The 27,863-nt window shown below is 46.4% G+C and overlaps 1 protein-coding gene across 2 annotated transcripts; it reads right to left on the reverse strand.

Moving 5' to 3' along the window:
• Nucleotides 1-5,547: 5,547 nt before the first annotated feature.
• Dctn6 (dynactin subunit 6) lies at nucleotides 5,548-27,395 on the reverse strand. Of its 2 annotated transcripts, XM_052752007.1 has the most exons (7): nucleotides 27,265-27,395; nucleotides 19,981-20,045; nucleotides 11,547-11,652; nucleotides 9,984-10,072; nucleotides 8,667-8,714; nucleotides 7,563-7,705; nucleotides 5,548-5,956 (listed from the first exon to the last, which is right to left on the reverse strand). In XM_052752007.1, the coding sequence occupies exons 1-7, from the start codon at nucleotides 27,285-27,287 to the stop codon at nucleotides 5,858-5,860; spliced, it is 573 nt and encodes a 190-aa protein (XP_052607967.1). In that variant the 5' UTR covers nucleotides 27,288-27,395; the 3' UTR covers nucleotides 5,548-5,857. The 2 variants fall into 2 exon arrangements, with proteins under 2 accessions (XP_052607967.1, XP_052607968.1); XM_052752008.1 differs by lacking the exons at nucleotides 11,547-11,652; nucleotides 19,981-20,045; nucleotides 27,265-27,395 and adding an exon at nucleotides 11,347-11,540.
• Between the last annotated feature and the right edge of the window lie 468 nt (nucleotides 27,396-27,863).

Below are 27,863 nucleotides of genomic sequence, written 5' to 3' on the forward strand. Positions count from 1 at the left end.
AACCCAAGAACTAAAAAGCAAAATACCAGTTCGAAGTCCCAGCTTAGAGTTTTGGGCAGGCTGGCAGGGAGCCTCAAGAATGAGGTCCCTGTTTGGTTAATTCTTATCAAATTTAGTAAAAAGACCAAGTAGCCTCTTCTTTTTAAAATATCCCCGTTTTTATTTTCATGCAGATGAACTTTATAGACTGAAAAAGTTAAATTCAACCCCCCTTTTCTCCCTAGCATCTAGGGAGCTCACTAAATTACGGAATCTGGATTTTAGAAGTCTTAGCAAGACTTCCAAAGGCAACACAGAGGATGATTCAGATTGCCAGTTGTGGGGCCCAAAGGTCACTTACTAGCTAGTTACTACCTAACCTCTTTATGCCTCTGTTTCCACATCTGCAAAATACAGGTGCTATTATCTGATTGGAAGAATTGAAGGAGTCAATATGTAATAAATGAGCTGCCATGTGTACAGTAAGCTCCATGCAAACAAAGTTTTTTGTTTGTTTTGTTTTTCGAGATACAGTTTCTCTGGCTGTCCTGGAACCCAGGCTGACTAACTCTGTCTCCCCAGTGCTGGAATTAAAGGTGTGTGCCACCATGCCCAGCAAAGATTATTTTTATTATTTTTAATTATGTGTATAGAGGAGGCAGGGAGTGTGCCCAGGAGTGCAGGCACCATTGGAAGCTAGAGGCACCAGATCCTCCTTGAGTTAAAGTTAGAGGTGGTTGGGAGCTTCCTGACATGGGTCCTGGGAACCGGATTCAGTCCTCTAGAAGGGCACTTCACTTTCTTACCTGCTGAACCATTTCTCTGGCTCCTCCATGCAAGTGTAATAAACACAATTTTTTAAAGCTGGAGTTGACTAAATGTGTTTATTACTGTTAGGAATCGTTTAGTACTTTCAGTGTTCTCACACTGAATATTATCCTTCAAGGCTTTGTTAATAATCATTCATATTAAACCTAGACAAGTTAAACTGATGCCTGATGAGATTTATGTTATATTTAGGGGCATTTCTAAACGGTGAGGCAAAAATATTTGGTCTTTGCCTTGGTTCCTGCTGTTGAGTTCCACAAACTTCTGGAACTTACCATCTCACGGACGCTGAGACCAGGAGCTGAGAATGATGCTTCAGCTCCACCCCACAAACTTCAAGGAGAGTAGAGGAGCTGGAGAGTGGAATGCCACCTCTCAGGTGACATTCACTGAGCTTCCAGTTGACAACACACTGCCATGCAGGGAGAATGATGCCCCAAGGAAATGAAGCCCCATGCCATCCCCACTCCACCTCTTACCTCGCTCACCCCTGCCACTCTGCTATCCCAAGTTGCACCTTCTACAGTGGGTCTGGAACAGTGAGGCTAACTCTTGTCTAGTTGCTATGATGAAATGCCGTGACCAAAAGTGACTTGGGGAGGAAAGGGTTTACTTGGCTTGTACTTCCAAATTGATTAACGGGGCAGGAACCTGGAGGTAGGTGCTGATGTGGAGGTCATGGATGGGTGCTGCTTACTGGCTTGCTTAACCTTTCTTCTAGAACCCAGGACCACCAACCAGCACAGGGATGGCATCACCCACAACAGGCACGGTCCTCCCTGATTGATCACTAATTTAAAAAATGCCTTACAACAGGATCTTATGGAGGCATTTTCTCAATTGAGGTTTATGGTGATATTTTTATTTGTGCTGAAATGTGATTTTATTTGTATGTTAATAAAGTTGCCTGGAGATCAGAGCTAAGAGTGAGCCATTTAGCAGAAGTCAGGCGGTGGTGGCACACGCTCTTAATCCAATCACATGGCAGTCAGAGTCTGTGTGTTCAAGGACAGGGCCAAGCATGACCCGAACCTTTAATCTCAGTATGAACCATGGAGACCTGGAGGTCTGTATAGACAGGCAGTGACAAGGAAGTCATGTGGTTGGGTTTAGAACCAATGAGAAGGCAGAACAGAAAGGCAATAAAAAGACAGGACACAGGAAGAAGGTCTCTCTCTCAGGGGAAGGACAGCAGCGAGTGGTAAGATAATGTGGTCTTAGCTCTTGGCTACTGCTTGATCTCTGGGCTTTTAACTCTATATTTGGCTCTGTGTTTCTTATTTAATAAGACCGTTCAGAATTACATCTACAGAGGTTCCCTCCTTTCAAACAACTCTAGCTTATGCTAAGTTGACATAAAACTAGCCAGTATACCTCTCCTGGGTCCCGTGAGTCATTTTAGATAATTATTAAACCCAGAGGGGTGGTCGTAGGAACTCCATATTTTCTACTTCACTGGGCAGCAGTGTGGACAGTTTTGTCCACTTGCAGCTAGCAAACAAGATAGAGACCGTCTTCGGTCTGGAGGGTCTGGGCCAGTTCCAGACAGTGTCAGAAGCAAATGGAATCAGGACACTTAGTTGGTAGTAGAGGGAAACGCTGCAGGCTTTCTGTTAGAAAATACCCTATGATAGGGCGTCAGGATGGTTAAGACAGAAGGTCTTGACCGTGTCCTGAGCCATGACATTTAATAAGCGGGCTGCTTTCCAAACTCATCTTCCCTACAGCATGGAGACCTTCAGACAGATTCTGGGTCAGTTTTAAAGGAAGCCAGTCTCTGTGTCATGAGGACACTCGAGTGGTCTAACGTGGTAATGAACTGAGGCTTCCTGTTGACGACCAGGACCATGACCTCCTGAAGCAGTTCCTACAGCCTCTCACTCATCTTCTGATGAGCGTAGCTGTGGCTCCTGACAGAGGCCAAACCCAGCCTAGCCACCCAGATTCTGGCTCCTCCGAAACTGTGCAGTAACAACACCCGTGCTGTTGGAAGCTGCTGTTTTGGGGCGATTTACCACAGAGCACAGGCAACTGTACAGTGTACATATGATATGCAATGTAAGTATTTCCCAGACTTGACATTTCAACTGGCAAAATCCATCCCCGACTCAAGAGCTAGTGCCAACTGCATCAGGATGCAGGGAAAGAACGTTTCTTTCTTCCTTGTCTGGTGGCTACCACAGCCAGGGTATGTTGGTCGGCGTATTCTACCATGGAGCTTACTGTCTAGTACTAAAGTGTCGTGACGCAGGGTCAGTGGGAGCACGCCACAGGAAGGCTGGTAGCCTAGCTACAGACAGGGAGAGAGCAGCAGAGTGTCTGAGCTTTGGTTCTTCACCAGAATATTCAGAGACTGGGAAACTCAAAGGCCCAAGGGCGACTCCACGGAAACTGAATTCACACAAGATAAATGTAGAAGCCAGAGAACTCCTCCGACAATCTAATGTGCGGACTGGATTCTACTCCCGGCCAGAGCTCCTTTGCCTGAAATGAAGTTCACAGTTTGCACCTGAAACTAGAAGGTGGTCCAGTTAAGCCTGCAATTAATGCTTTACAAAAAAAAAAAAAAAAGGGGGGGGGTCTACATTTCCTTCTCTCAAGCCACAGCTGGTCCTGTTGAAACGAGAGAACTCTAGTTACAGACTGACTTAGAGCTCCTGCATTCGAGACCTCTTTTCCTGGATAGCACTATATTCACAGTAACATTCAGGTTCTCTAAAATCTATTTTTGGTAGATTGTTTCTGTTCACATTTTCTCATAACTCATAAATGAGTTACTATTCCTTCATAACCTACAGGAGGCTTCAGAAGTACCCAGGGTCTTCTCAGCACATTTCCCAAGGAGCTTGATGGAGTCCAGGGCCTTATGCATGCTAGGCAGCGTTACACCCCAGTCTTTACTACGCGTGAATTCATTAAGCTGAAGTCCTTAGGCTGTGTCTGCTCTCACTGTTGCTAACCATTCTGCGGCACAGCAGAACCTGTCCAAGAGCCTTTTAGAGCCAGTGTAGGGTTTCCCAGGTAGTACTTTTCACAAGCAGCGGGCTTGGAAACCTGCACTTCACGCCTTAAGCGAGGACTCTACCTGCAAGCTACAGCTTCAGCTCTGGTTTTACTCTCTTGAGACAAGGTCTCGCTAAGGTGACCAGGTTGGTTAGAACTCATAAGATCTGCCCTGGCAGACCTTGAACTTTCCATCGTCCCACTCAGCCTCCAGAACAGCTGAGGTTACAGGCTGCACCACCAGCCCCCGGCTCAGCTCTGTAATTTCTGATGGTCTATTGAATTTCCATGGCCAACAGAATTCTGACTTCACCGTCAGGCGTTGAAAAGGGAATGACGGTTACCTAACACAGAATCAGCGCCATGTTTTCTTGTCCCCACGGCCCCGTTCAGCCTGCTACAGCTGAGCGCCCCTGTCCGAGTCATGGATATTCTTACCAAAATCAAATCTCACCAGTTTCAGAAACGTAAACACTCAGTTCTAGGCCCTAGTCACGTGAAAATGAAGTATCAAGACAGTATCTTAGTATTTTACCATCTTAGTATTAATCTTTTTGTTTGCCTATTTTTCGTTTTTGTTTTTTTGAGACAGGGTTTCTCTGTGAAGCTCTGGCCGGCCTTGAACTCATAAGAGATCCACTTGCTTCTGCCTCCTGAATGCTGGGATTAAAGGTGTGTGCCACCACTCCCTGGCATTAATCTTGTAACTTAGTATCTTGGTATTAATGTCATTCACAAGCTGAAAAGTTATGTTCTATTAATTTTATTTACTACTGTATTGAATTATTAAGATATGAGAGGCTGTAGGTGTGGCTCAGGGGTAGAATGTGTGCTCAACACGTATGAGGTCTTTGGTTCAATCCATAGTCCTTAAGTTTTCACCCTCCACATAATTAGATAAGCAACCTTATGCATACTTACTAGTCAGTGATCAGTACCACTGTCAAAATAACTTCATAAGCATGTCAAAATATTTTAGTACTTATCTCTCTACATTTATTTCCTGTGTCTGTGTGTGCACATCTGTGGAGATCAGAGTGGACAGCTTGTGGGAGTCAGTTCTCCCCTCCTGTGTGAGTTCTGGGGATGGAACTCAGGTCACCAGACTTGGTGCCAAGTGCCTGTAGCTTCTACACACTGAGCCTCCCTCCAGACCCAACCTTAGTTTTACTATCTTCAGAAACTCGGGAATACACTAAGCTAAGTGGTCATGTGCTTGCCATTTTAACCAGAGATGAATCCTGAATGTACTTAAGGCTTCTCTTCCTGACTACTTACTGAGAGAAGAAACATACAGATCTAGAGTCATTTAAAGCAGAGTGAGGCCTTACACTCAGGTGCTGCTGGAGTCTCAGCTGCATCTTCAGATGTGAGTCCAGCCCCTGGGAACCATCTTCCAGCCCCCACGTGTATTACAATTTGATTAGATTTATTCACCTTTTATGTGTGTGTTTTGCCTACATGTATGTATGTACCCCACTTGTACACCTGGTGTTCTTAGAGGTTAGAAGAGGGTATTAGATCCCCTGGAATTGGAGCTACAGGTGGTTGTGAGCCACCATGTGGGTGCTGGGAATCACACCCGGCTCCTCTGGAAGAGCAGCCAGTACTCTTAACCACTGAACCATTCTCCAGGCCCTCCTCCATTTTTAAACAGCTATAAGTACACAGGAGGTAAAGGGAAGACTCTCAGCTTGGATGTATCATAATTATTATTAATAAAAGTTGAGACAGCTATTTGGGAAGATTAATGCAAACTTTTATTTAGTTATGGTTACATTAGCATATAAACACATAACATGACATGTCATCATGGATGGTCTTTACATAATACATGGAAGGCTAATATTTTGTATCACAAAAGAAAAACTGAGTCTATAAATTAGCACAACAAGGACAGGAAACAATACACTCCACATAACTTCTAAAGGTAGTTACAGTGGGACCCAGCTCTCCATAACTCAAGTTTCCAACAGGAAGTCAATGTGACGTTAAACCCCGGTCCTTTCAAAAGCCAGCAGAGACCGATCACTACTTCGACAACTGCTCAATTCTTAACCGGAGTCGAGGCTCCCTTTGTTGTCTTCTTTAGGTGGTGGTAATTGGGCAAGATTTTCATCAAGAAATCCAGCTGCAGTGTCTGGGGCTGCAGAGACAGACGGAAGATGGCAGAAAGCAAGGTCAACACTAGAGGTGGAACTGTTTCGAGTTCACGGAGTTCAACATGATTTCACTGACCTATTTTTCTACCCGTTTGCTGTCTTAAATCTGCAATGGTAATGCCATAAAGCCAAACAATTTCACATATAAAAACATACAGGAAAACATTTTTGCATTTCTGTTTATAGATTTTTATCTGGCTTCTAAGCAGTAGGAGTGCTTCTCATACACCCTGTGATGTCCTAGGCTGAGCTTTACTTCCGTGGGCCAGCACTGTCCATCTCCTGACTGTCAACGCTCTTGAGGGACTTGTGAAAAGCAGGGATTCCACCCTAGACACTGCGTCACAGCGTCTGAGGAACCTGTCTTAGTAAGGACCACCGTGTGATCGTCTTGCTACGGTTGGTGACGTCTGGGAGACGGTTGTACATCTCTGACATTAGACTTCTGACGCTCTCGCTCAAGTCCTTCTGATCGCCTTTCTCCAATTCTGCCTTTATCTCTCTTCCTTTACGCACTTTTGCTATTACACAAAAAAGGAATCTAAAAACTTAAATTTCCCCTTTTGCCTATGGAACACCAGCTCATAATAATAACAATGCCAAGACTACAGGAGCAGAGTAAGCCATGGGGGCGAGGAGGCCGCCCAGTCAGTGGCCTGCGGCTGGCTTAGCATGCAGGAACCCCTGGGTTTGTTCTTAGCACCACACAAAGCAGGCACAGTGTTGGTGAACGCCAGTAACCCAGCCCTAGGGAGTTGGAGTCAGAAGGACACACGTTCAGGGTCATCCGTGGCTGTAAGTTCCAGACTGGCAGGAGCTATATTAAACTCTGAGAATGGAAAAGTAGAATAATCTAGAAAGAACTGGTTTTAATTTATGATTAAAAATATGGTTAAGAAAGGTCAAGTATCAAATGTCTTGAAAATATTTTCTTTGGGGGGAGGAAAAGGAAGCTCCAGAAATCTATACTGAGCATGCCAAGACAGGAGCTTTAAAACTGTAGTCTGAATGTCTCGTGTCTAAGGGACGCCCAAAGGCCTGAGCCTTTCATCTCCCGTTTGAGCATTAGTCTTGATTTGGGTTAGTAGGAGGGGATGATTTCTTGTAAGCCTGGGAAATAGCTAAATATACTTCCTTTATTCATAAGCTGTGTTTATAATCCAGCCACTGTTCTTTCATAAACTAAGTTAGAAACCCAGTGTGATGTTTGTGGGGTCATTTCCTCATCTTGAAGATTTGTATTTTGGAAGTGAATCAGAATTAATATTTTGGTGTGAGGGTCAATGGTACATCAGAATAACAATTCCAGATCCTCTTTTCTCATACACACACACAGAGAGATTTTATATATTTGATTTTAATCTCAGGAATCATGAATGAACTGCAAATAAATTCAAATTTGGGGAATGTTTCTCTAATGTTTTACTCATTTGCCTTTGGGGATGGAACCCAACAAGGCCTTGCATGCTAATCACACCACTGAGTCACACCCCTGCCCCTAATTATTTGCTGCCCATTGAGACAATCATATGGAACTTGGGGAGAGTTAGTAGCCCTAGACGAACTCCTCTTAGAGAGAGGTTCTAGTACCTGCGGCCGCTCCGTCTGCACCCTTCGCAGGCAGTCCGCACTGTAGATCACCGAGTTCTCAGGAATGACTTCAAAAGTGTTGAGGTTGCAGCAAGCCCCGATGATGCAACCGCTGGTCAAGATGACGTTTCTGCCTACGTATGCTGCGGCGAGGACAGAGTCACAGCTTAAGACATCAAGTGAGTATTGACATTCCTCACTGTTTACACTTTCCCTTATGATCTTAGGTATAAAAAGGCAAACAGGCCTTAAGAAGAAACTGAAAGGCAATGCCTAGGTCCAGTGATCACACAGACAGCACAGAAGCAGGTGGTGTGTGAGTGCAGGGGGATTTATTAGAGTCCCTGCCAGCAGGCTGTGTGGTACTGTAAGTCAGTGTAAGATCTCGGAGCAGGAGTCTACCTCCTTCTCAGCTCCCTTTAAGGATCGACAGGTAATGAACATACAGTGCTGAGCACACGTCGACTCTCAGAAATACAGAGAGGCCAACAACGACAGTGATGTTGGTAATGAAAACTAAAACTATTAAGCAAATTAATGGAAAGTACACTTTGTTATTTCAGACAAGCAGCATTCCCTTTCATGTCAGTCAGGGTCAAGACAAAGCAGTGTTCTCTCTGAACCGCAGGACAAGCTGTGGGACCTGGTTCCCAGCAGGGTGGGGACCTCACATAATCCCCTGCCTGGCTCTAATTTTGATAAGCAGATGACATTTGTCTCTGATTGGCTAGGGTAAAGCAGTCCTGAAATTACAGAAAGCAATTCCTAGAGAAGTGGCCATTTGTCTCTTTCATTCTACAAGAATGCTCATCCAACCGAGCACTGCCAACACAGTTGGAGAAGACCCTCTCCAGTCTTCAATGGAGCTTTAATCCAGCCCTACTTAACTGTCCGCAGCTGGCCTTTTCATTTAATGTAGTTAGTTAGCCGCCTTATCAGATGACCACATAACCAGGTTAGGTTCTTTTGAGGCAAAGAATGAATCTGGCAATGACTCTGGTCCAATCCAAGCATGCCGCCTTGCTTGAACTCAGGTCGTTTCCCAGACATAACAAAGAGAAAGGAAGCAATTACTTTGACAGTCAAACTCTGGCCACAGCTTACCTTTTGACTCAATGACATTATTATCTCCTATTTTCATGGCTTGGGAATCTGAAAGCCTGAATTAAGGAAATGCTTTTTCCCACGAATGCAGAATGTCCTCACAGTGTACTGGGAACAGAGCTGTGAGAAGGGCCACACAGACACAGCCTTGCGGAATTCTTTGTCAGAGCCAATCTATAGCAAAGCTTTAATTCTCAAACACAAATACCTCCAGGTATAAACATATGATCCATAAGCCTTTAAGCATTTTATTACATTGACTTATGTACTGCATATATGTGTACGTTTGTGCCTGAGCATCCATGTGTGCCAGGTGTATGTGTTTAGATCAGGGAACAAACTGAGGAAGTCAGTTCTCTCCCTGAGCCATGTGGGACCGGGGACTGAGCTCGGGTGGTCCAGCCTGGAGTTCTCTCCCTGTGCCATGTGGGACCGGGGACTGAGCTCGGGTGGTCCAGCCTGGAGTTCTCTCCCTGAGCCATGTGGGACGAGGGACTGAGCTCGGGTGGTCCGGCTTGGTGGCAAGTGCTTTTACTGGCTGAGTCACTGTGCCAGCTCGTACATCAGACAGGAGCTAGACTTAGCTTCTCAGTGTCTAATGCCCCTCACCACGGCTACCTGTCATCAAGCATGCCTAGTAAGTGACTTTCAAAGTGCTAAGATGTGTGCTTGTGCGTGCATAAGTGTGTGAGTGTGCATGTCAGGGTCAGTATTTACCTTACTGAGGGACTTTGTTTCCTGTGGTAACAGGGATTAAACACATGCCAGCTATGTGCTCTGCACACAGCCCCAATCCCAGAAAGACACATCTATCTCTCTCACTGTCTCCCTCCCTCGCCCCTTTCCTGGAAAAGATTTCTGTTTTTCATTTTTTAATGATTTATTTTTCTTTGATGTGCACTGGTGTTTTGACTGCATGTGTAGCTGTGTGAGGGTGTCAGATCCCCTGGAACTGGAGTTACAGACAGTTGTGAATTACCATGGGGGTGCTGGGAATTGAACCCGGGTCCTCTGAAAGAGCAGCCAGTGCTCTTAAGCACTGAGCCATCTCTCCAACCCCTAGAAAAGTTTTTTTTTTTTCTTTTGAGCTGAGGATCGAACCCAGGGCCTTGCGCATGCTAGGCAAGCGCTCTACCACTGAGCTAAATCCCCAACCCTCAAAAAAGATTTCTTAACATACTACAAATGGGTCTATTTAAAGTCTTGATGGCCCAGGCTATATATAGTTTAAATATATGTGCGAGATAAGATGTATCAGTTTCTACATGGGGAGGGATCATCTGGGGATGACTTGTAGCAGATCAATGCATAGGATACGACAGCCCACTTCAAACACGTTGTTGGTGCCAATGATCATAGGCTTGGGTTCTGGCTCTTCAGTGTCTGGGATGATATTATCTGGATGACTGTAAAGAGAACAGGCAAGTCAGCAAAGGCCAGTGACAGTCAACAGCTGCCACCCACTGCAGAATTTGGATCAACTGTCTCAATTTTACCTGCCTCAAGGTTAAAACCCACAGCTATCTAGCTCCTGAGCCAGGTGAATTACCTCTTCTCTGTGCTGGGGAAGGGAAGGCTAGGTTCTGAGATGAACAGAACTACAGAAATGTAAGAAGTCACAGACAGAAAAGTGACCTCAGAAGAGGGGCCAACCTCGGCCCTTGGAAGGTAGAGGGACGTGGATCTCTGTGAGTTCCAGGACAGCCAGGGCTATGGGGAAACCCTGTGCCCCCTACCCCCAAATAAAGAGGGTATCGGATCCCCTGGAGCTGGAGTCACTGTTGGATGTGAGCTGCCCCATGTGACTGATGAGAATCAAACTCAGGTATTCCTCAAGAACAGCAAGGGGTCTTAACTACTGAGTCATTTCTCGAGGCTTCCCTTATTTCTTAAATTCTTTGCTAACTATACGTTTAGCCTGCTAAAGCAGAATCAAAGTCACGTCTAACTTGAAAATTTCCCACTCATCCTAACCATTTAAAACTGTAAACAGATAGCCACATGAACAATTATTTTGTGAGATGGGGTATTTAGTGAAATGTGTGGAAAATAAACCTCTGCTCTAAGAGGAGGGCTTTATCTGACAGCTGACTTCTGCAGAACAGGTTGCTGGGGATGGACTCACACCCAAGCTGCCAAACAGAGAGCATTAACACTGAAAAGGAAAAAAGAAAAAGAGAGCGAGAGAAAAGCCTTCCCGCCATAAGAAACTCCCACATGACCTGTGTTAAGTGTCAGATAAATCACCCTTTTATCACAGCTAAACATTCTCCCACACACATTCCACACATTGTTGCTACAAATTAGGTAAGAGCGTGAATTTCTTGCCAAAATTTTATCTAGAAAAATTTATACACACTTTTGAAAATATACTGGGTCTTGCAGCCCAGTTCACAGAGATTACACATCGTTTGACATCACATTTTTATCTTTAAAGTTTATGAATTGCTACAAGGATCCCACACTTTGTGAATGTGATTCTGGGTGTCCCATGTGGAACAGGGGAAAACAGTTCAATTCACACGTGGCCACCAAAAGAAATCCAACCAAAAACGTCTTCAGCATGGTAGCCACAACATGAGGGCACTGGATGGTGAGCTGAGAAACCATTCCAGGTGATGACCGATGAAAACGTGTCACAATGGACACTACCCGGGGCTGGGGGCTCCGGCTTTCTCACCTTGGGCAGTCTTTTAGTGGTCTGTTTTGTTTTTTTTTTCTTCTAGGTTCCTTGTGTGCTTATGCTGGAAAGAGGCTTAACCCCTTCTGTAGCTCTGAAAGAGTGTGCTCTCTGGAGCTAAGCTGGAAAAGGCTCCTGCACAGCTGACACTGGAAAGTTTCCCATGGCCTCAGTTCCGAGCACCTGTGCGTCTTACTCACGCGTTGATGATGAGGGCCTGCTCTTCGATCAGGTTACCCTCTCCGATGATTATCGGCCCGGCCTCCGCAATGATCCGTGCTTTGGGGTGGATCACCGTCCGAGGGCCTGGGAAAGAGAGCAGGTGAGAAGAAGTTATTGGTGTGGCTACGCTTCCAGCAGGAGGGTGAGAGGTGATGGAGGTGGGTGAGGCTGCTGGGAGGAACATTTCCTAAGTCTGTGCCAGGCACCATGCTAGGTACCTTACCAGCACTATCTCTGGCTGTTATCAGCAGCGGTTAGTGCCAAATCCAGAGCCAAAGTAAGTGGAAGGGCACACGCAGCTGAGCCAGACAGTTCGGCCTCCAGCTCCAACCTCTTGTGACCTCATCAGGACATGCGGGTGACCGGGGACTGTGGGAAGGGTTAGACGCGGTGACGCTGAAGTCAGTGGGTGGCACATGGGCAGTGATAAAGCTAATCCCCATCTTCTCTTTCAGACAGGCTGGGTACTCTGCTTATAACGCAGAACAGCCATCTTGTAACACGTGATCAAGATTCTGCCCATGGCCAGGCGGCGGTGGTGCACACCTTTGATCTCAGCACCTCAGGAGGCAGGCAGATAGATCTCTGAATCAGAGGCCAGCCTGGTCTACAGAGCTAGTTCCAGGACAGCCAGGGTGACACAGAGAAGCCCCATCTCAACAACAACAACAACAACAACAATTCTGTCCACGGGTAGACAGGAGTCTGGGAACACAGGGTCCACGTCAGCCTTGCTCCGTTGTTATCTGAGTGCAAGCATGCTCACTGGACGCAGGCAAGACATGCCATGGACAGTTCAAGTACTCAAGAGGACGGAGGCAAGGGGAGCTAAAGATGAATGCTGGGCAACTCAGACTGGGGTTGGGAGACCTGGGACACGTCCAGTCTCAGTCTAAGGACACAGGGAGAGCACCTGAGGAGAGCACTTACCTGCCTTCAGGCCTAGTATTTTGGTGATAATGAAACCACTGATAAGAAACCCTATCTTCCTTCAGCCTCACACCCACCTGCTCTTATCTCAGCATCTAAGTGAGTTTCCTTTCCTGTTTCCTGTTTTGTCTCTTAAGGCAGGCTCCACTCTGTGTCCCTGGCTGGCCTGGCTTCTGCCCAGCCTCCTGAGGCACTAAAGCTGGACTATTCAAGGCTATCTCAATTTTAAACAGCGACAAGAAGTAACTCACTCAGAAAGGAAGGTGGACAGAAGGATCAAAGGGGCAGAGTCACACTTCCCAGGATTCTGTGGTATAAACTGTTAATTTTTAAATATAAAGTCACTATTGGCTTATAAAAGGCAAGACATAATGCTGTATGTCACAGGGCAACAAAAAATTAACATAAGGGCAGGAGCACAGCTCAGCTAGTGAGCACATAGGTAGTGGGTACCCGGCCCTGGGTGGGTCCCCAGCACCCAATCTCTTATACACACACACACACACACACACACACACACACACACACACACACACACACGGTGGGGGATGGGTGGGAGAAGGAGACGGAGAGAGCTCACACTCTAGTATAAAACAGCACAATAACCTTGATAATTCCGACACCTTTGCTATTCAGGACGGAAGACGGGGTTGCTGAGATCCTTGGGAAGAGTCTCAAGTGGACCACGTGTGTCTTTTCCTTCTTATGTGTGTGTATATGTGTATCTATACATGCTCATAGGTACACACCTATACAAATAGACGTGCTTATTTATGAAATAAATGCACACTCATTACTAAAAACGAAAGTAGAACAAGCACGAAATGAGGAGATCTGTTTGTGAGTCCCACTCCTGAAGGGCATGACTGTCTACAGTGCAGGGGACAGGTCCTGCAGACTAAACACTGTGTTATACCTGAGACCTGCAAATACCAGAGCATGCAAAAATCACAAAGGAGTTTAAACATAAATAAAACTTGGAGGAAAGCATCAACTGCTTCTTTTTAATGGCTACAAAACATCTCACATTTCATTAATACACTACCATCTACCATCTTAATAGTGGTCGTTTAGGCATTTATAGGCTCCAGGTGCTCAACAATGCTATCACAAATACTGGATTCTACAAATTCTACATCTTGCAGTGGTACAAGCCAATGGAGAGCTATAGTTCACACAATACAGATTTCTATTTTGCTTCCAAATATTCAAAATATAGGGCCACAGTCTATTTTAGGTTCTTTGTAATTGGAGCCCCAGCCAGTACCCACCTTCGTCTAGAAAGTCTAGACTCTGGGCTCTATCACTAACAGGCTATGCGCATGCCTGCGCGCTCTCAAGGGCCCATTTTCACATCTATAAAAGGACGAGATCCTTAACAGCCTACCTCACTGGATGGAAATGTGGGCTACAAGAAACAGTGTTTGAAAGGGCTATCACAGGACCTGACCTCCAGTTCTTCAGGTGAGATTCCGAGGCTGACAGGATGGTCCTGCCAAGCTAGGGGCCTGAATCCTATCCCCGAAGCCCACATGCTGGCCCGACTCCGCGGGGCTTTCCTCTGACTCCACACACTTGCATGCACAGACCAAACAATAAAACACTAAAAATGAGAAGTTCACTGTTTGCCATGAAGAGCTAAAAACTTCTGAAAAAGAAGCAAATGGCGAATTTAGGCCTAAGGACAGAGCAGGGCCTGCTTTTCTCCTTTACTCAGGGATCCTGGGAACAGCTGTTAACCACAGGAGAGACTTCCGGTTGGTACAGGGTTGACTGAGTAGGACACAGAGCTCGTCGGGGCTCCAGGCCTCCTGCTGACCCTCAAGCTGCAGCTTGGACAAGCAGAACGTGAGAGAAGCCACCCGAGGATGGATTTTGAAGACCAGGGGCCAACTGGGCCTTGTCTCTCTTTTTTAACATTCCTCTAATGTAGACCTCTAGAAATAATTGACACTGTTTCTTTCAAAAATACTGACATAGGACCGAGACAGCTCAGTCAGGATCCCTGCAGCTAGCTGCTGAGTTCTGCAATACAAAAGGTGGGTGCCTGAGAGCGACACCTGAGCTTGTCCCCGGCCTTGACATACACATGAACCCTGGCATCCAAACACACCCTCCCACACACTAACCACAGCCTGGCATGGGGACCCCTGTAATCCCAACACTTCGGTGGGAGGGAGCAAGAAGAGCTGAAGTTCAAGGTCATCCCAGACTTCACGAGTCGGAGGCCAGCCTGGGGACAGCCTCAAAAAACCCAAAACCAAACAATCAAAATAAAACAAAGTTATTATATAACAAAACCAAATCAGAATGAGTATTTTTTTTGAGGCAGAGTTTCACTATGTAGCTCTGGCTGGCCTGAAACACTTTATGAAGACCAAGCTGACCTTGAACTCGGAGATCCGCCTGCCTCTGTTTCCAGAGTGCTGAGATGAAAAGCGTGCACCACCCCCGCCCAGCATCTAAGCAGTTTAATCTGGTGTTTTATTACTGCCATTATTATTTGTTAATCATTAGTTACTAATAGGTAACTGGAAAACACCTTGTTACCAATCTCGGGGACTTTCCCATGGAGCCAAGGCACATGGCAGCTTAGATGAGGCCTTTGAGTTGGACACTACTGCCACCTGCTGGTCTCACGGCCTAACTGCAGGCTGTGGCACACGGGGGCCGAAATAACCCGAGGTGAACCAGTCTGCTTTGAATCCAGAGATGAAAGCAATTGTCGGGGGCAGCAGTAACGGAACAGTCCGAGAGTGCGCTAGCACAAAGCACAGGTGACAGCTAAGAGTGTGGTTTGGAGACCGGGAAGGAGGCACAGCTGTCTGCCGTTTCACGCAGGAGGCTGCAGAGCGGAGGGTCTGGCGGTCCTGGCAGCCTTAGGGACAGCATGCTGGCAGGCAGGCAGTCTCCTCTGGGTTTTCCTGTGGATCAGGAAAACTTTTACCTAGAATGGGTCTGATTTACAGCCATGTTTAAGGATCTTGCAGTTAATATGCTTCAAAAAAAAAAAAAAATCCGTCACGGTGCGGAGTCCCTTTGCCCATTTAACTCTGGCGTGGACCTTCTTCTCGGCGCCCCTCCTGGCAGGGCAGTCTGTGTGTGTCCCTACTGAGTGTGCTGAAAGCCTCTTTGGCTTATCTCCTTGTTTGGACAAATGTGTCTGGAGTCGGAGCTGCCTGAACTGGCAGATGAATTCTTTTTCTAAACGGCTGGCTGGGCTTCCGGAGCATGGCCAGGAAGACATTCCTGCACCATGTCTCCTTTTCCCTCATTTGGTAAAGGGTGCTTGCCACCTCTGCCACAGACAGCAATCTCTGGGTACAGTTTCATCTATCAATAAATAATTTAAAAATAAACCCCAGCTCTTTCTTTTGAAAATGAACTCCCTTGACCACTGCTTTGCAGGAGGGCTTTGGGGCTGAGTGCACTCGCTGGGGAGAGTGGCTAAGTGGGACAGTTTCCCACTGTGCCCAGTCTGCTCCTCTAATGCTCACAGCAGGAGTCCGCCCTCACAAGCACATGGACAGGACTCCACTGGGGCCCTCCTCACATGCTAGTCAGCTCTCAAACGGAGGATTTACAGAAAATGATGTTAGCTATGAAAATGAGCAGGACTCTCAGTTCTGAGCTCCCTCCAAGGCGGGGGGTGGGGGGTGAGGAGGTGGGGTGCTTCCCCAGCGCTGTAAGCCAGAGCACTCTGGACAGGGCTAGACTGCGGAGATCCACCCCCTGAACACCCCTCCCTGTCATACGCTGTCCCCCTTCCCTGCTCATTTCCAGACAATGTGCTGTAGGCAACCCGATGTACACACACCTGCTTCACATTTTAATCAATTTCACTGATAGAGCAAACAACTGAATTTCTAGAAAACTGCAGATCTGTTTAAGGGGCCAAAAACCTGAAACATGGCAAAAACAACCAACCAACCGGGGGAAAAAAAACCCCAAAAAACCAAAAAACAACAACAACAAAACCCCAAAAACCAAACAACCAAAAAAACCAAAAAACCCTGCCCTCTCCAAACTAGTAAAGGTGTAAAAAGATGGACAGTCCACACATGGAGCAACAGAACCCCATTTCTGTCTACTGCTCTGGAGCTCTCTGGAAAGCAGTTTATCAAGTGCGCAAACCGCCAACTCCACAGCACAAGGGCAAGGATATACAGCAAGTTCAGCAGAAACCTGAGCAAAACAAAACAAAAAGCTTGAAAAGGAAAACCAAGACCTGGTGGGGGAGCTGGAACCAGATAACTCTGCTCCGGTTCAACTTTATAATTGTGTCTCTCAGGAGGGTTTGAATCAGGGGTGTTATCTCAAAACAGTGAACTGCCGCCACAGACGAGATAATGTAACAATGACAGAAATGTTATCTAAGCACAAACTCTGGAAACCCCCTACACACAACTAAAGAAACAGAAGCTTGAGTACCGGGTGGAGGAAGAACTATCCTAACAAATGTGAGATAAAACTGTGGGAGACACAATAATACCATGGACTACATCACTCTTTGCATCTTTTCCTTGCTTTAAAAACAGAACTGCTTGCTAGGCGGTGGTGGCACACGCCTTTAATCCCAGCACTCAGGAGGCAGAGCCAGGCAGATCTCTGTGAGTTCGAGGCCAGCCTGGTCTACAGAGTGAGTTCCACGGCTGCACAGAGAAACTCTGTCTCAAAAAACAAAAAAACAAAACAAACAATAACAAAAAAAACCAAAACCAACAGTAACAAAAAACCAAAACCAACCAACCAAACAAACAAAAACAACCGGAATTGTTTCTAAAATAAATGTAAGCATATTCAGTGCATGCTTAGAACATGTCTGATGACAAGCACCACTATATGTGTGTAGTTAATATACACACATGCATAACATACATAAAATAATTCACTGTTGATAAACATCAAATCATTCTAGCTTTTTTCCTTAAAGATTTTTTTTTTATCACTTCTGAGGGAGTTGGTATGAACATGATCAAAATACAATGTACAACATTCTCAAAAGATTAATAAAACTACTTTTTAACCACTTCTTAAGGCCAGGTGTGATAGCACATGCTTTTAATCCTAGCATTTAGGAGGTGGATCCTGGTGGATCCTTGTGGGCTCAGGCCAGCCTGGTAAAGCAAGACTGTCTCAAAACTTCTTATCTCTTACTAAAAATCTATAGGACAGACCGTCTTACATGTTTAATATTCTAAATGTATACTATCAACAAGTGACCAAATGTCAGATGAAAGGACATTTCAACCCTGTCTTTGGGGGCTCGGCACACACACGACTGCTCACAACTCCAGATGTGGATCTCCAGTTCCAGGGGGTCTCAGCTAGCACTGTGCACATACAGTACACATGCATGCATACACACAGACAAAAACACACAGACATATAAAATCACAAACACTGTCTTTGCTTACATAACCCCAACATCTGGGGAGGTGGGAAGACGAGGGGGGCTTGTAGAAAGTGGGGACACGAACAGTGAAAACTATAGGAGCAAGAGGGGACGGTGCTGGGTGCAGACTGGCGCCCAACCCTGGGCAGGGCCAAGACTGGCTTTGAGTGTGGGAAGTCCCGTCAGCTGCCGGTAGTTCCAGAAGGCTGTGGGATCTTTAAGTTTACAGCCCAGCTCCACTTCCCATCCTCTGCCTCCTGAGTGGGGATAAAGCAAGGCAGCGGCTCTCACCCTCAGGCCTTCTCAGCTGTGACAGGCTGCGATGGACTGAATCCCTTCTTAAACTATGAGTCTCACCTCCATCCTTTCCTCTTCTTGTTCTGGAAGTTCCATCTGTGTTCATCCTCTGGATAGATCTATCCAATCTATTTATGTATTATATAGTACTATCATAAGCTGATTATTTAAAATGGGAAGGAATTAGAAATGCAAGGGATGTTTTCCACAGCTGACTGCACACATGACTTCAGTCTGACTTTTCTTCTAATTACAGAACACCTTGCTGAGTCATGAGGGGAGCCACAGACACTGTAGCTGGCGGGGAGTGAAAACATGGATGAGCATCTCAGTGGGTCCCGGCTCATACTTTCTCCTCATAGGAAGTTTGGCTGGAGACAGAAAGTTAAGAGAACTGAGAAGAGACAGAGTGATCTTCCAAATTCTGTCGGCTTAGAATCAGTCAACAGGTCACGTTTTAAACCAAGTCCCACAACAGTGGCATGGTCTTCACTGGAGTCATAAGACAGGACACAAAAACTGCCTGGGGGCTTCAACTTATTAGAAGGGAAAATGACATTTTTGCCCATTAAAGAAACTATTGTCAGGCCTGGTGAGGCAAGTCTTTAATCCCATACTCAGAAGCAGAGGCAGGTGGACCTCTGTTGAGTTCGAGGCCAGCCAGGACTACACAGTGAGACTGAAAACCAAACCAAACCAAGGTTTGTGTGGGAACAGGAATGCCACTGTGACAGTGTGGGTGGCATAAGCTGTGGCTAAGGATGAGCGTTTCAAGGGCCCAGGGTCTGGGAAACAGATTTTACAAAAAGAACTGGGTCGTAGATGTGGCACTGGGGGCTCAGCCATGCATGCAAGTTACCTGCCACATGCTGGGCTGGCTTGATCTGGGCGATGGCTCTGACTCCTGGCAAGGCTGTACTGTGAGAGTCAGCAGTACGAACAGCAAACTTTCTGAGCTTTCACCCCATTCCTGTTCTGCATGTGACGGAACCACTAACTGCCATCTGGTATCACTCTCCTCTTCTTGCAGTAGGACCTGACTTCATTAGGGGACAGTGCAGCCCATGCTGCATCCACGTCCTAGCCTCGAGATAGCGGGAGAATGGTTGTGTGGAACTTACGGGAAGGCCCTTTAAACGGACAGAACTCAGGGAACACAGGGACCCTTGTTCACAGCCTCCCTCCTTGGGCCGTAAGGTCAGAACTTCGGGCTGAACAATCAATGACCCCCAACTTCCTATATGCGTCACTGAACCTCTGCATGTTTAAGCCACCCGTAAGCCATGCCACTGAACCTGACGTGGCTATGTACAGTTCCACAGATGGGCAAGACTTAGGAGGGCAGAGAGGCTGAGTAACATGTCCAAGGTGACCCACAGGAATGGCAGGTGACCCTGGACCTGTGGACTCCAGGGTACACGCTGGTAGAGGTGCAAGGTCCACAAAGGCAAGTTCTTTGTTCGCCTCGCTGCTATGGCTCTGGGGCCGGCAGTGCTTGGTATATCCAAGGTGAACTAGAACTCTCTCTCAAATCAAGCAGTGTCTGAGCCACACTCACTCACTCGTGTTTCACACAGAAATTCAAACACGGCCTCCATCACACTTAAACACTTAACAGGAAAACAAACAAACAAACAAAACCTTTAAAAACAGACCGAGGAGACAGGACTTAGAGGTGAAGCACTAAAATCCACGGCACAGACCACATCAGGTCTTGAGAAGCAACACTGATCATTTTCTTACCTATGGTCACGTCAGGTCTTGAGAAGCAACACTGATCATTTTCTTACCTATGGTCACATCGCCTCTGATCTCACTCTCCACACACACCACGGCTCCAGGGGCGATCTTCACACTGCAGAAGACAAAGGGACAGTCACACCGGGTAAGGTTCACATTGGCGCAGGCTGACGAGACAGCTCCATTGACTGTGTGCAAGCCTGGCCACCTGAGTTCGAGTCTGGGAACCCAAGTTAAGAAAATGAAAATTTAAAATGGATTGTTACGGAAGGTGTGTTGGGGCCAGCAGGACGGCTCAGTGGGGTACGGAGCTGATTAAGGAACTTACTGCCCAGCCTGATGACCTGAGTTCAATCCCTGGGTCCCACGTGGTGGAAGGAGAGAGCCAACTCCCCGTAAGTTGTCCCCTGACCTCCACATGCACACTATTGCATGCGTATAGCCCCATACATGTAAACACTCACAATAGAAAATAAACAAATAAATATGTACTGATTACTTTTCTGTTGTAGAAATGAACACCTTGATCACAGGAATTTGTGGAAGAAAAAAATTTATTTTGGCTAAGAGTCCATCATGGGGTGGGGGGTGGAGGGGAGAGATGGCTCGGTGGTTAAGAGCACTGATTACTCTTCCAGAGCACCCACATGGCAGCTCACAACGGTCTGTAGCTGCCAGGGGCTCTGGCATCTGCACAGACATACATGCAGGCAAAACACCAATGCACATAAAATAAAAATAAATAAACCTGCTAGGTGGCGGTGGTGCATGCTTTTAATCCCAGCACTTGGGAGGCAGAGGCAGGTGGATTTCTGTGATTTCGAGGCCAGCCTGGTCTACAGAGCGAGTTCGAGGACAACCAGGGCTACATGGAGAAACCCTGTCTCAAAATTAACAAACCAAAAAAGAGTCCATCACGGCGGAGAGTCAGGCAGCAGAGGCAGCAAAACAGGAAGCCGAGACATCACACCTTGAACCAAGTGTGAGCGCTTGGTTCACCACAGACAAGAGACAGACAGACAGAGACTGAGTACATGCAAGCAACTGGAAATGTCAAGAGCCTTTGAACTCTCAAAGCCCTCCAGCTGGTGTGGAGTATTAGCTTAAGATCTGTTACATTCGTTTATGCTGTGGAACATTTGTTTAATGATGCAAAGATGTGCTGCATTCTTTCATGTTGCACTTGTTTAACTCTGTAAAGCTGTGATACTGTGCCTGTCTAAAACACCAGCATGATCAAATAATGAGCTGAACGGCCATTAGCAAGGCAGGAGAGGGGATTGGTGGGGCTGGCAGGCAGAGAGAATAAATAGGAAGAGAAATCTAGGGAAGAGTGAGGGGTGAGAAAAGGAGGAGAGGAGGACGCCAGGGGCCAGCCATTCAGCCACCCAGCCAGCCAGCCAGCCACGGAGTAAGAGGGAAAGAAAGATACATAGAACAAAGAAAGGTAAAAAGCCCAGAGGCAAAATGTAGTTAAAGAGAAACAGGATAATTTAAGTTAGAAAAGCTGACTAGAAACAAGCCAAGCTAAGGCTGGCATTCATAAGTAAGAATAAATCTCTTTATATTTATATGGGAGCTGAGTGGTGGTATACCAAAGAGTAAAAAAACCCAACTTTCTCCTACGAGGCCACACCTCCGAAACCTTCCTAAATGTACCACCAACAGGGGACCAAGTATTCAAACACATGGGCTTACAGAGGACAGTGTCATTCAAACTGCTAAAAAATAATAATAATGTTTTTAATGAAGCGATGTTGACTGTAGTTAAGAAAAAGGTTTAAAAAATTCATAGAAAAAATGGGAACTCAATGTTAAGAGGGTTTAATATATTATGGGCTTCTCAAGCAGCACATAGTCCAGTAGGCCAAAATCACATATACTTTTAAACACTTAAGCAAACAGCTTTGGATCTTTTCTTTGAATTTAAGATCGGCATTGTGTCTTAACAAGAAGCTAACCTCGCCCCCCCAGGTGTCCATCAATGGGGGGCTGGTTAAGAAGCTAACTGCACCCCTCCCCGCCAGGTGTCTACCAACAAGGGCTAGTTAAGAAGCTATGGCATGAACTAATAGGCAGTGGTCAAAAGAGCAATCCCTTATGTAAAGGTTTTGACACGGTAGGACCCGCCTGTAATCCCAGCAGTGGGGAGAACAAGGCGGGAGGATTGTAAATTCAAAGCCAGCCTGAGCTACACAGAGGAAGAAAAGAAGGAAGGGAGGAAGTGAGGGAGGGAGGGAGGAAAAGGAAGAAAGAAGGAAGAGAAAGGAGGGAGGGAAACGGAGGGGGCAGACATGAGGGAAAGAACAGGGTTTGGGATGACTTCCGGACTACCTGGTCAAGGAAAACGGCAGAGCCCCTCAAATTGGCAGTATGTAATATGCCATTCTTTTTGTAAATGGGGTGGTGGTGGTGTACATTCTATTTAATAGACAGCAAAGTGACAGGTCAGAAATGCAAATTAGCAAATACTTCTCTTTAATCTCTAACAGCAAATATATGTTTTAAAGCTACCTACCAAATAATAAAAATTATAGTACAAGCTGTTTAAAGACTAAGTTTTAGTCTTAAAGACAATTTCCACGTAACCTACTGGTGCTTTTGGATAGTCAGCCATGTATAAAATGACTCTGGCTCTGGCTTACGGGGCTGACCACTACCAAACAGGAGCCAGGAGACCACGCCTCTTCGCCTTATTCCCAGTGGTGGAGGAAATAAGTTTAGTTCCATAAGCCATGGGCCCTGGAAACTCTCTTAAGCCTGGAGTTTCATGTTCTAGCAGAGTGTGAGGACCCTGGGAAGTCAAACAGTGGAAGCTTTGCAGGTGGACACAGCAGAGCTGGCTCTGCAGACGCCCAGAAGTGGTGCTCCCATTTCAGCACATAGGTTCTGCAGCAAGTCAGAGGGGAAATCCAAATTGCAATGGTCTGCTTACATCAATTCACCTTTTTTGGTGAAGTTCTATTATTCATGCGTATATTTATGCAGATAACACAAAAGATTAATGCTATTTTCTACTTGTGTTTCAAGCCTTTTTTTTTTTTTTAAAATAAAAACAGACTGTAAGAAAAAGAACACTGTGCAATTTTTTTTTTGGACACAGCTCTGTGATATCTCTGGGATTGGTAGACAGGAATGGATACTGGCTGCCTGCATGGAGACATATTGTTAACGACCTTGACAGGAGATACAGTCATCGGCTTCACTCAAACAGTATACAAATGCAGCTGAGGGGTGTGTGTGTGTGTGTGTGTGTGTGATAGTCAAAAAGCAACTGGAAGGACTCAGACTGGAACTCATGAAAAGGGCCTAAAGATGTCTCTCTGGTCGTCAGACCAGCATAGGACTCTTCTTTAACATGTGTCTCCATTATTTATGCTCCAGGATTGCCCAAATGTTCTCAAATAATGCAAAAATGGTACTGAAAATACTTATTTTTTAAAATTGCATCAACTTCCCTACTGATACAAGAAACTGAAAAAAGACACAAATTTTCTAACACAAATTTCAGTGAACATATTCTTAAAAATTATGATTAAAATGGCCGAGCGGCAGTGGTGCACACCTTTAATCCCAGTACTCAGGAAGCAGAGGCAGGTAGACTCTGTAAGTTCGAGGCCAGCCTGGTCTACAGAGCAAGCTCTAGGACAGGCACTGAAACTACACAGAGAAACCCTGTCTCAAAAAACCCCAAAACAAACAAACAAGCAAAAAACACAATTATGACAAAACGTATCAGCTGGGCACAGTGGTGGACATCTGTAATCCTAGCTGAGGCAGGACGATTGCCACAAATTTGAAGCCAATGTGAGTGATACAGTGAGACTCTGTTTCAAGAAAACAATGGCTGGGCATTATGATCCCAGCACTGGGAGGCAGAGGCATTGAGATCACTGTGATTTCAAGGCTAGCCTGGTCTACATAGTGTGCCGGGCCAGGCCAGCTAGGGCTCCACAGTGAGATTTTGTCTCATAAACAAAAGAAACCAACAGACATAAAAGGAAGGGGGAGGAGGAGGCGCCAGACCTCTTTAAAGCCAACAGTGACTTTAGATAAACTCAAACAATCCTACCAGCAATCCTTCTGGGTTACCACAAGTCTGATCGAGAGTTACTCGGCTGAAATCATCCAAACATATAACTTTCCTACCGGGTTTGAGAAGAGAAACCACATATTCTACCTGTTCTATCTTGCTTTTCTGCTGCTGTGATAAAGACCGTGACCAAATGCATCCTGGGAAGGAAAGGGTTTATTTGGCTTACACTTCCTGGTCACAATCCATCCAGGGAAGTCAGGGCTGGGATGCAGGCAGGAGTGTGAAGCAGAAACCAGGAGGAAGGCTGCTAACTGGATCACTTTCTAGTCCTTTCTTAAACAGCACAGGCCTGCCTGATCACAGATGGTACTGCCCCCAGTGGGCCGGGGCCTCCCATATCAATCAAGACCCTCTCTCACGTACAAGAACAATTCTGATCCCAGCAACCCTTCAATTGGGGTTCCTTCTTCCCAGGTGAGGAAAACTAATCAGGACATTAACCCTAGAATTCTTATAGATGGAAATGCATACCAGAAATTCCTTGAAGCAAAGCTCACTTCTGGGGCATCATTGTTCTGTCAATCTGTATTCTCAGCCGTTAGCTGAAGGCTGCCCTTGCCTCTCTAGACTTTGTCCTGTGATAACTGAACGACTCTCTGTGGGCGGCCTATCATTATCCATTTATTATTTGGTTTGGGTTTTTTTGTTGTTGGTAGTGGTTTTTTTGTTTGTTTGGGTTTTTTGTTGTTGTTGTTGTTTTGGTTTTTGTTTTGTTTTTGAGACAGGGTCTCAATGCAGCCCTGGCTGCATGGACACTCACTATGTAGACCAGGCTGGCCTCCAACTCAGATCTGTAAATTCACCTGCCTCTGCCTCCTGAGTGCTGGGATTAAAGGTGTGTGCCACCGCCACCCCATCACCACTTTTCAGTGTCCTATGTTAGATGCTTTTCATTGAAAGTGGCTTTGGTGTTAAAATACAGCATTGCTTAAAGCTCTGGTCAAATAAGCTAGTTTATAACATGGGGTAGAATAATCGTTCTGTACACTGTGCAGATTTGTTACTTGGATTGGTTTAAAAAAAAAAAAAGCTGAATGGCTAGTAGCTAGGCAGGATTTTCAGGGCAGAGAGTACTCTGGGAAGAAGAAAGCAGAGACAAGAGGAGACCAGAACAAGCAACATGGGCATTACAAAGTAAAGGTAATAAAGACAGGAGACAGAAAGCAAATTAATAGAAATGGGTTAGTTTATGTTATAAAAGCTAGTTAGAAACAAGCCTAAGCAATCGGCTGAGCCTTAATAAGTCTCCATGTTGTGATCTGGGAGCTGACTAGCAGGACAGAGAAAGACTCATTACAATAATCATCGCCTCCCTCATCCCCCAGGGTTTCACTATGAAGCCCTGGTTGGCCCAGAACTTGCTATGTGGACCAGGCTGGCTTCATATTCAGAGATCCTGCCCCTGCCTCCCAAGAGCTGGTATTGAAGTTATTTGATACATGCCTAGCTTCCATAAACTCTCTCATTTCCTGTCCCACGACTTGACGCCTTCAAGTAAGTAAATAATGCTTACTCTCATGCAGTAAGCATAATGAGCAGCTAAGGGAAGAAGAGATTCTAAGATTCTAAACCTTGTCTTAGTTTGGGTTTTTATTTCTGTGAAGAGACACCATCACCATGGCAACTCTTAAAGACATTTAATTGAGGGGCTCCCTTACAATTTCAGAGTTTCAGTCAGTTATCATCATGGTGGAGAGCATGGCAGCATGCAGGCAGAGGTGTTGCTAGAGCTGAGACTGCTACATCTTTCAGGCAACAGGAAAACAACTGATACACTCAGCAGTATCCTGAGTATATGAAACCTCAAAGCCCGCCCCCACAGTGACACATTTCCTCTAACAAGGCCATACCCACTTCAGCAAAGCCTCACCTTCTAATAGGGCCACTCTCTATAAAATTATGAGATTATGGGATTATGGGGGCCAATTCCATTCAAATGACCACAGCCCTACTTAATACCCTAAAGAGAAACCCCAAGTACTGCTTATGCCAATCAAAACATTTCTCTGGGAGGCAGGACATAATTATTAATAAATTTATTATGAGATCAACTGGTTTATAGTAGGAAACATGTCTACTAACATCTCTCCATGGAGATGCACCTTGTAAGGGTCGGGGGGACACAGTGGGAAGCAGGCAGCTAGGAGATGGGGATTCAGACCTAGCAAATGACAAGCCAGACTCTCGCCCTCTGAAGGCTGTGTGTATGTATACTGTTGTGCAAGTGATGCTTATAGCAAGCAGATCGGTTTCTCTTCAGCTTATGAAAAAGGTGACAGATTGCCTGCACAAATCGAAGAAAAAGTTAAATTTTAGTTTATGGCACTGGGTACAACAAGGGTTTTGTTAAGTCGGCAGAAGAGTTGGAGAGAGGGCTCAGACTTTAGTTAAGAGCAACTGCTGCCCTTCCAGACGACCAGAGTTTGGCTTTCAGCATCCACGTCAGACAGCTGACAACCTCCTGTAACTCCAGCTTCAGGGATATTCCCACACCCTCTTCTGGTCTTAGGGACGCACGCACTCACATGCACATACCTGCACACAGACACAAGCACATACACATAACTCTAAAAAGGAAGGAAATAAGCAAGGAAGGAAGGAATAAATCTCGGCCTAGTTTGGCTCAAGATATTAAATCGCAACACAAAGGAGGCAGAGCCAAACGAATCCCTGTGAGTTCAAGGACAGCCTGGTTTACAAAGAGAGTTCCAAAAAAAGCTAGGGCTACATACTGCGAACCTGTCTCAGGAAAAAGAGTGAGGGGGGGGGGGGGTCGCTTTAAAAAAACTACAAAAATGTCTGACACAGAGGGTGCTCAACACTGCTGCTGTTGCAAACGGTTCTGTATGCTTTTTATGCCAACCCTGCAGACTCTTCCTACCGCGACAGTCCCCATCTGTGAAGACGGTGACAGAAGCGGCCGCAGCTGCCGGGCCCCGGCTCTCAGTCACCCGGCAGAGGGTGACTTCTTCCAGGCCTTCCTCATCCGGACAAGAGGCAGGGCTGACGGGGCAGAGTCCCCGGGAGCCCCGTCGGAGAGTCTGCACAGGCGTACTGCGGTTGGGGGGCCGGGGGTGTCAAGGCACAAACCCTCCCCGCCCCCACCCCGGAGGACGCCGGGCGTGGCCTTCCGGAACCGTACACCTAAACGCCGTCCCAGTCCCCCTCACTGCGACCCGAAGCAGGTCCCGCCCCTTCGGGGGAGTGAGAGCCGGCTTCGGCCGAGCAGCGCACGCACCTCTTTTGAGTTTTCTCCGCCATCGTCAGGCCCGGGTCTCCGGAAGACGCGAGATCGACCCGGTTTGCCTGGCTGGAGCGATGATCTCGACATCCAATTGCGGAGCCTGGCTGGGCCGGGAGGGGCGGGGCCTGAGAGAGAACCGCAGGCTCGCGCTTGCGCGCCGCGGATGGTTTGCTTCTTCCCGCCCCGCCCCCCGCCCCGCCCCCGCCCCGCCCCCCTTTGCTTTCCGCACTGCAGAGCCTGCGGGCCGGTGTCCCCAGATCGTTCCTCCACTTGGCGGTGTTGACTCCACCACGTCTGATCTAACCCCCGCTGCCCAGTCCTTTATTGTTAGCTCGCTCTACCTTTAGCCTCTAGAATCACGTGCCCAAGTCCTAGTCAGGGGCTTTTCTTGTCGAAATGTTTTGAACATCAAATCCAGTTTTTAAATCTCGCATTCCATGTATGTATGTATGTATGTATGTATGTACTTGGCTCTTTTTTTTTTTTTTTTTTTGAGACACGGTCATCTCATGCTCTTTCTCACACTTTGAAGAAACCCCTAGCGACTGCTCTTCCCCCACACCTCTGGCATCTTCTAATCCAATGGTTCTCAA

The sequence above is a fragment of the Peromyscus californicus genome, unplaced genomic scaffold (assembly GCF_007827085.1).
Source record: "Peromyscus californicus insignis strain IS unplaced genomic scaffold, ASM782708v3 Scaffold_23__1_contigs__length_62951481, whole genome shotgun sequence".
NCBI classification, from domain to species: Eukaryota; Metazoa; Chordata; class Mammalia; order Rodentia; family Cricetidae; genus Peromyscus; species Peromyscus californicus.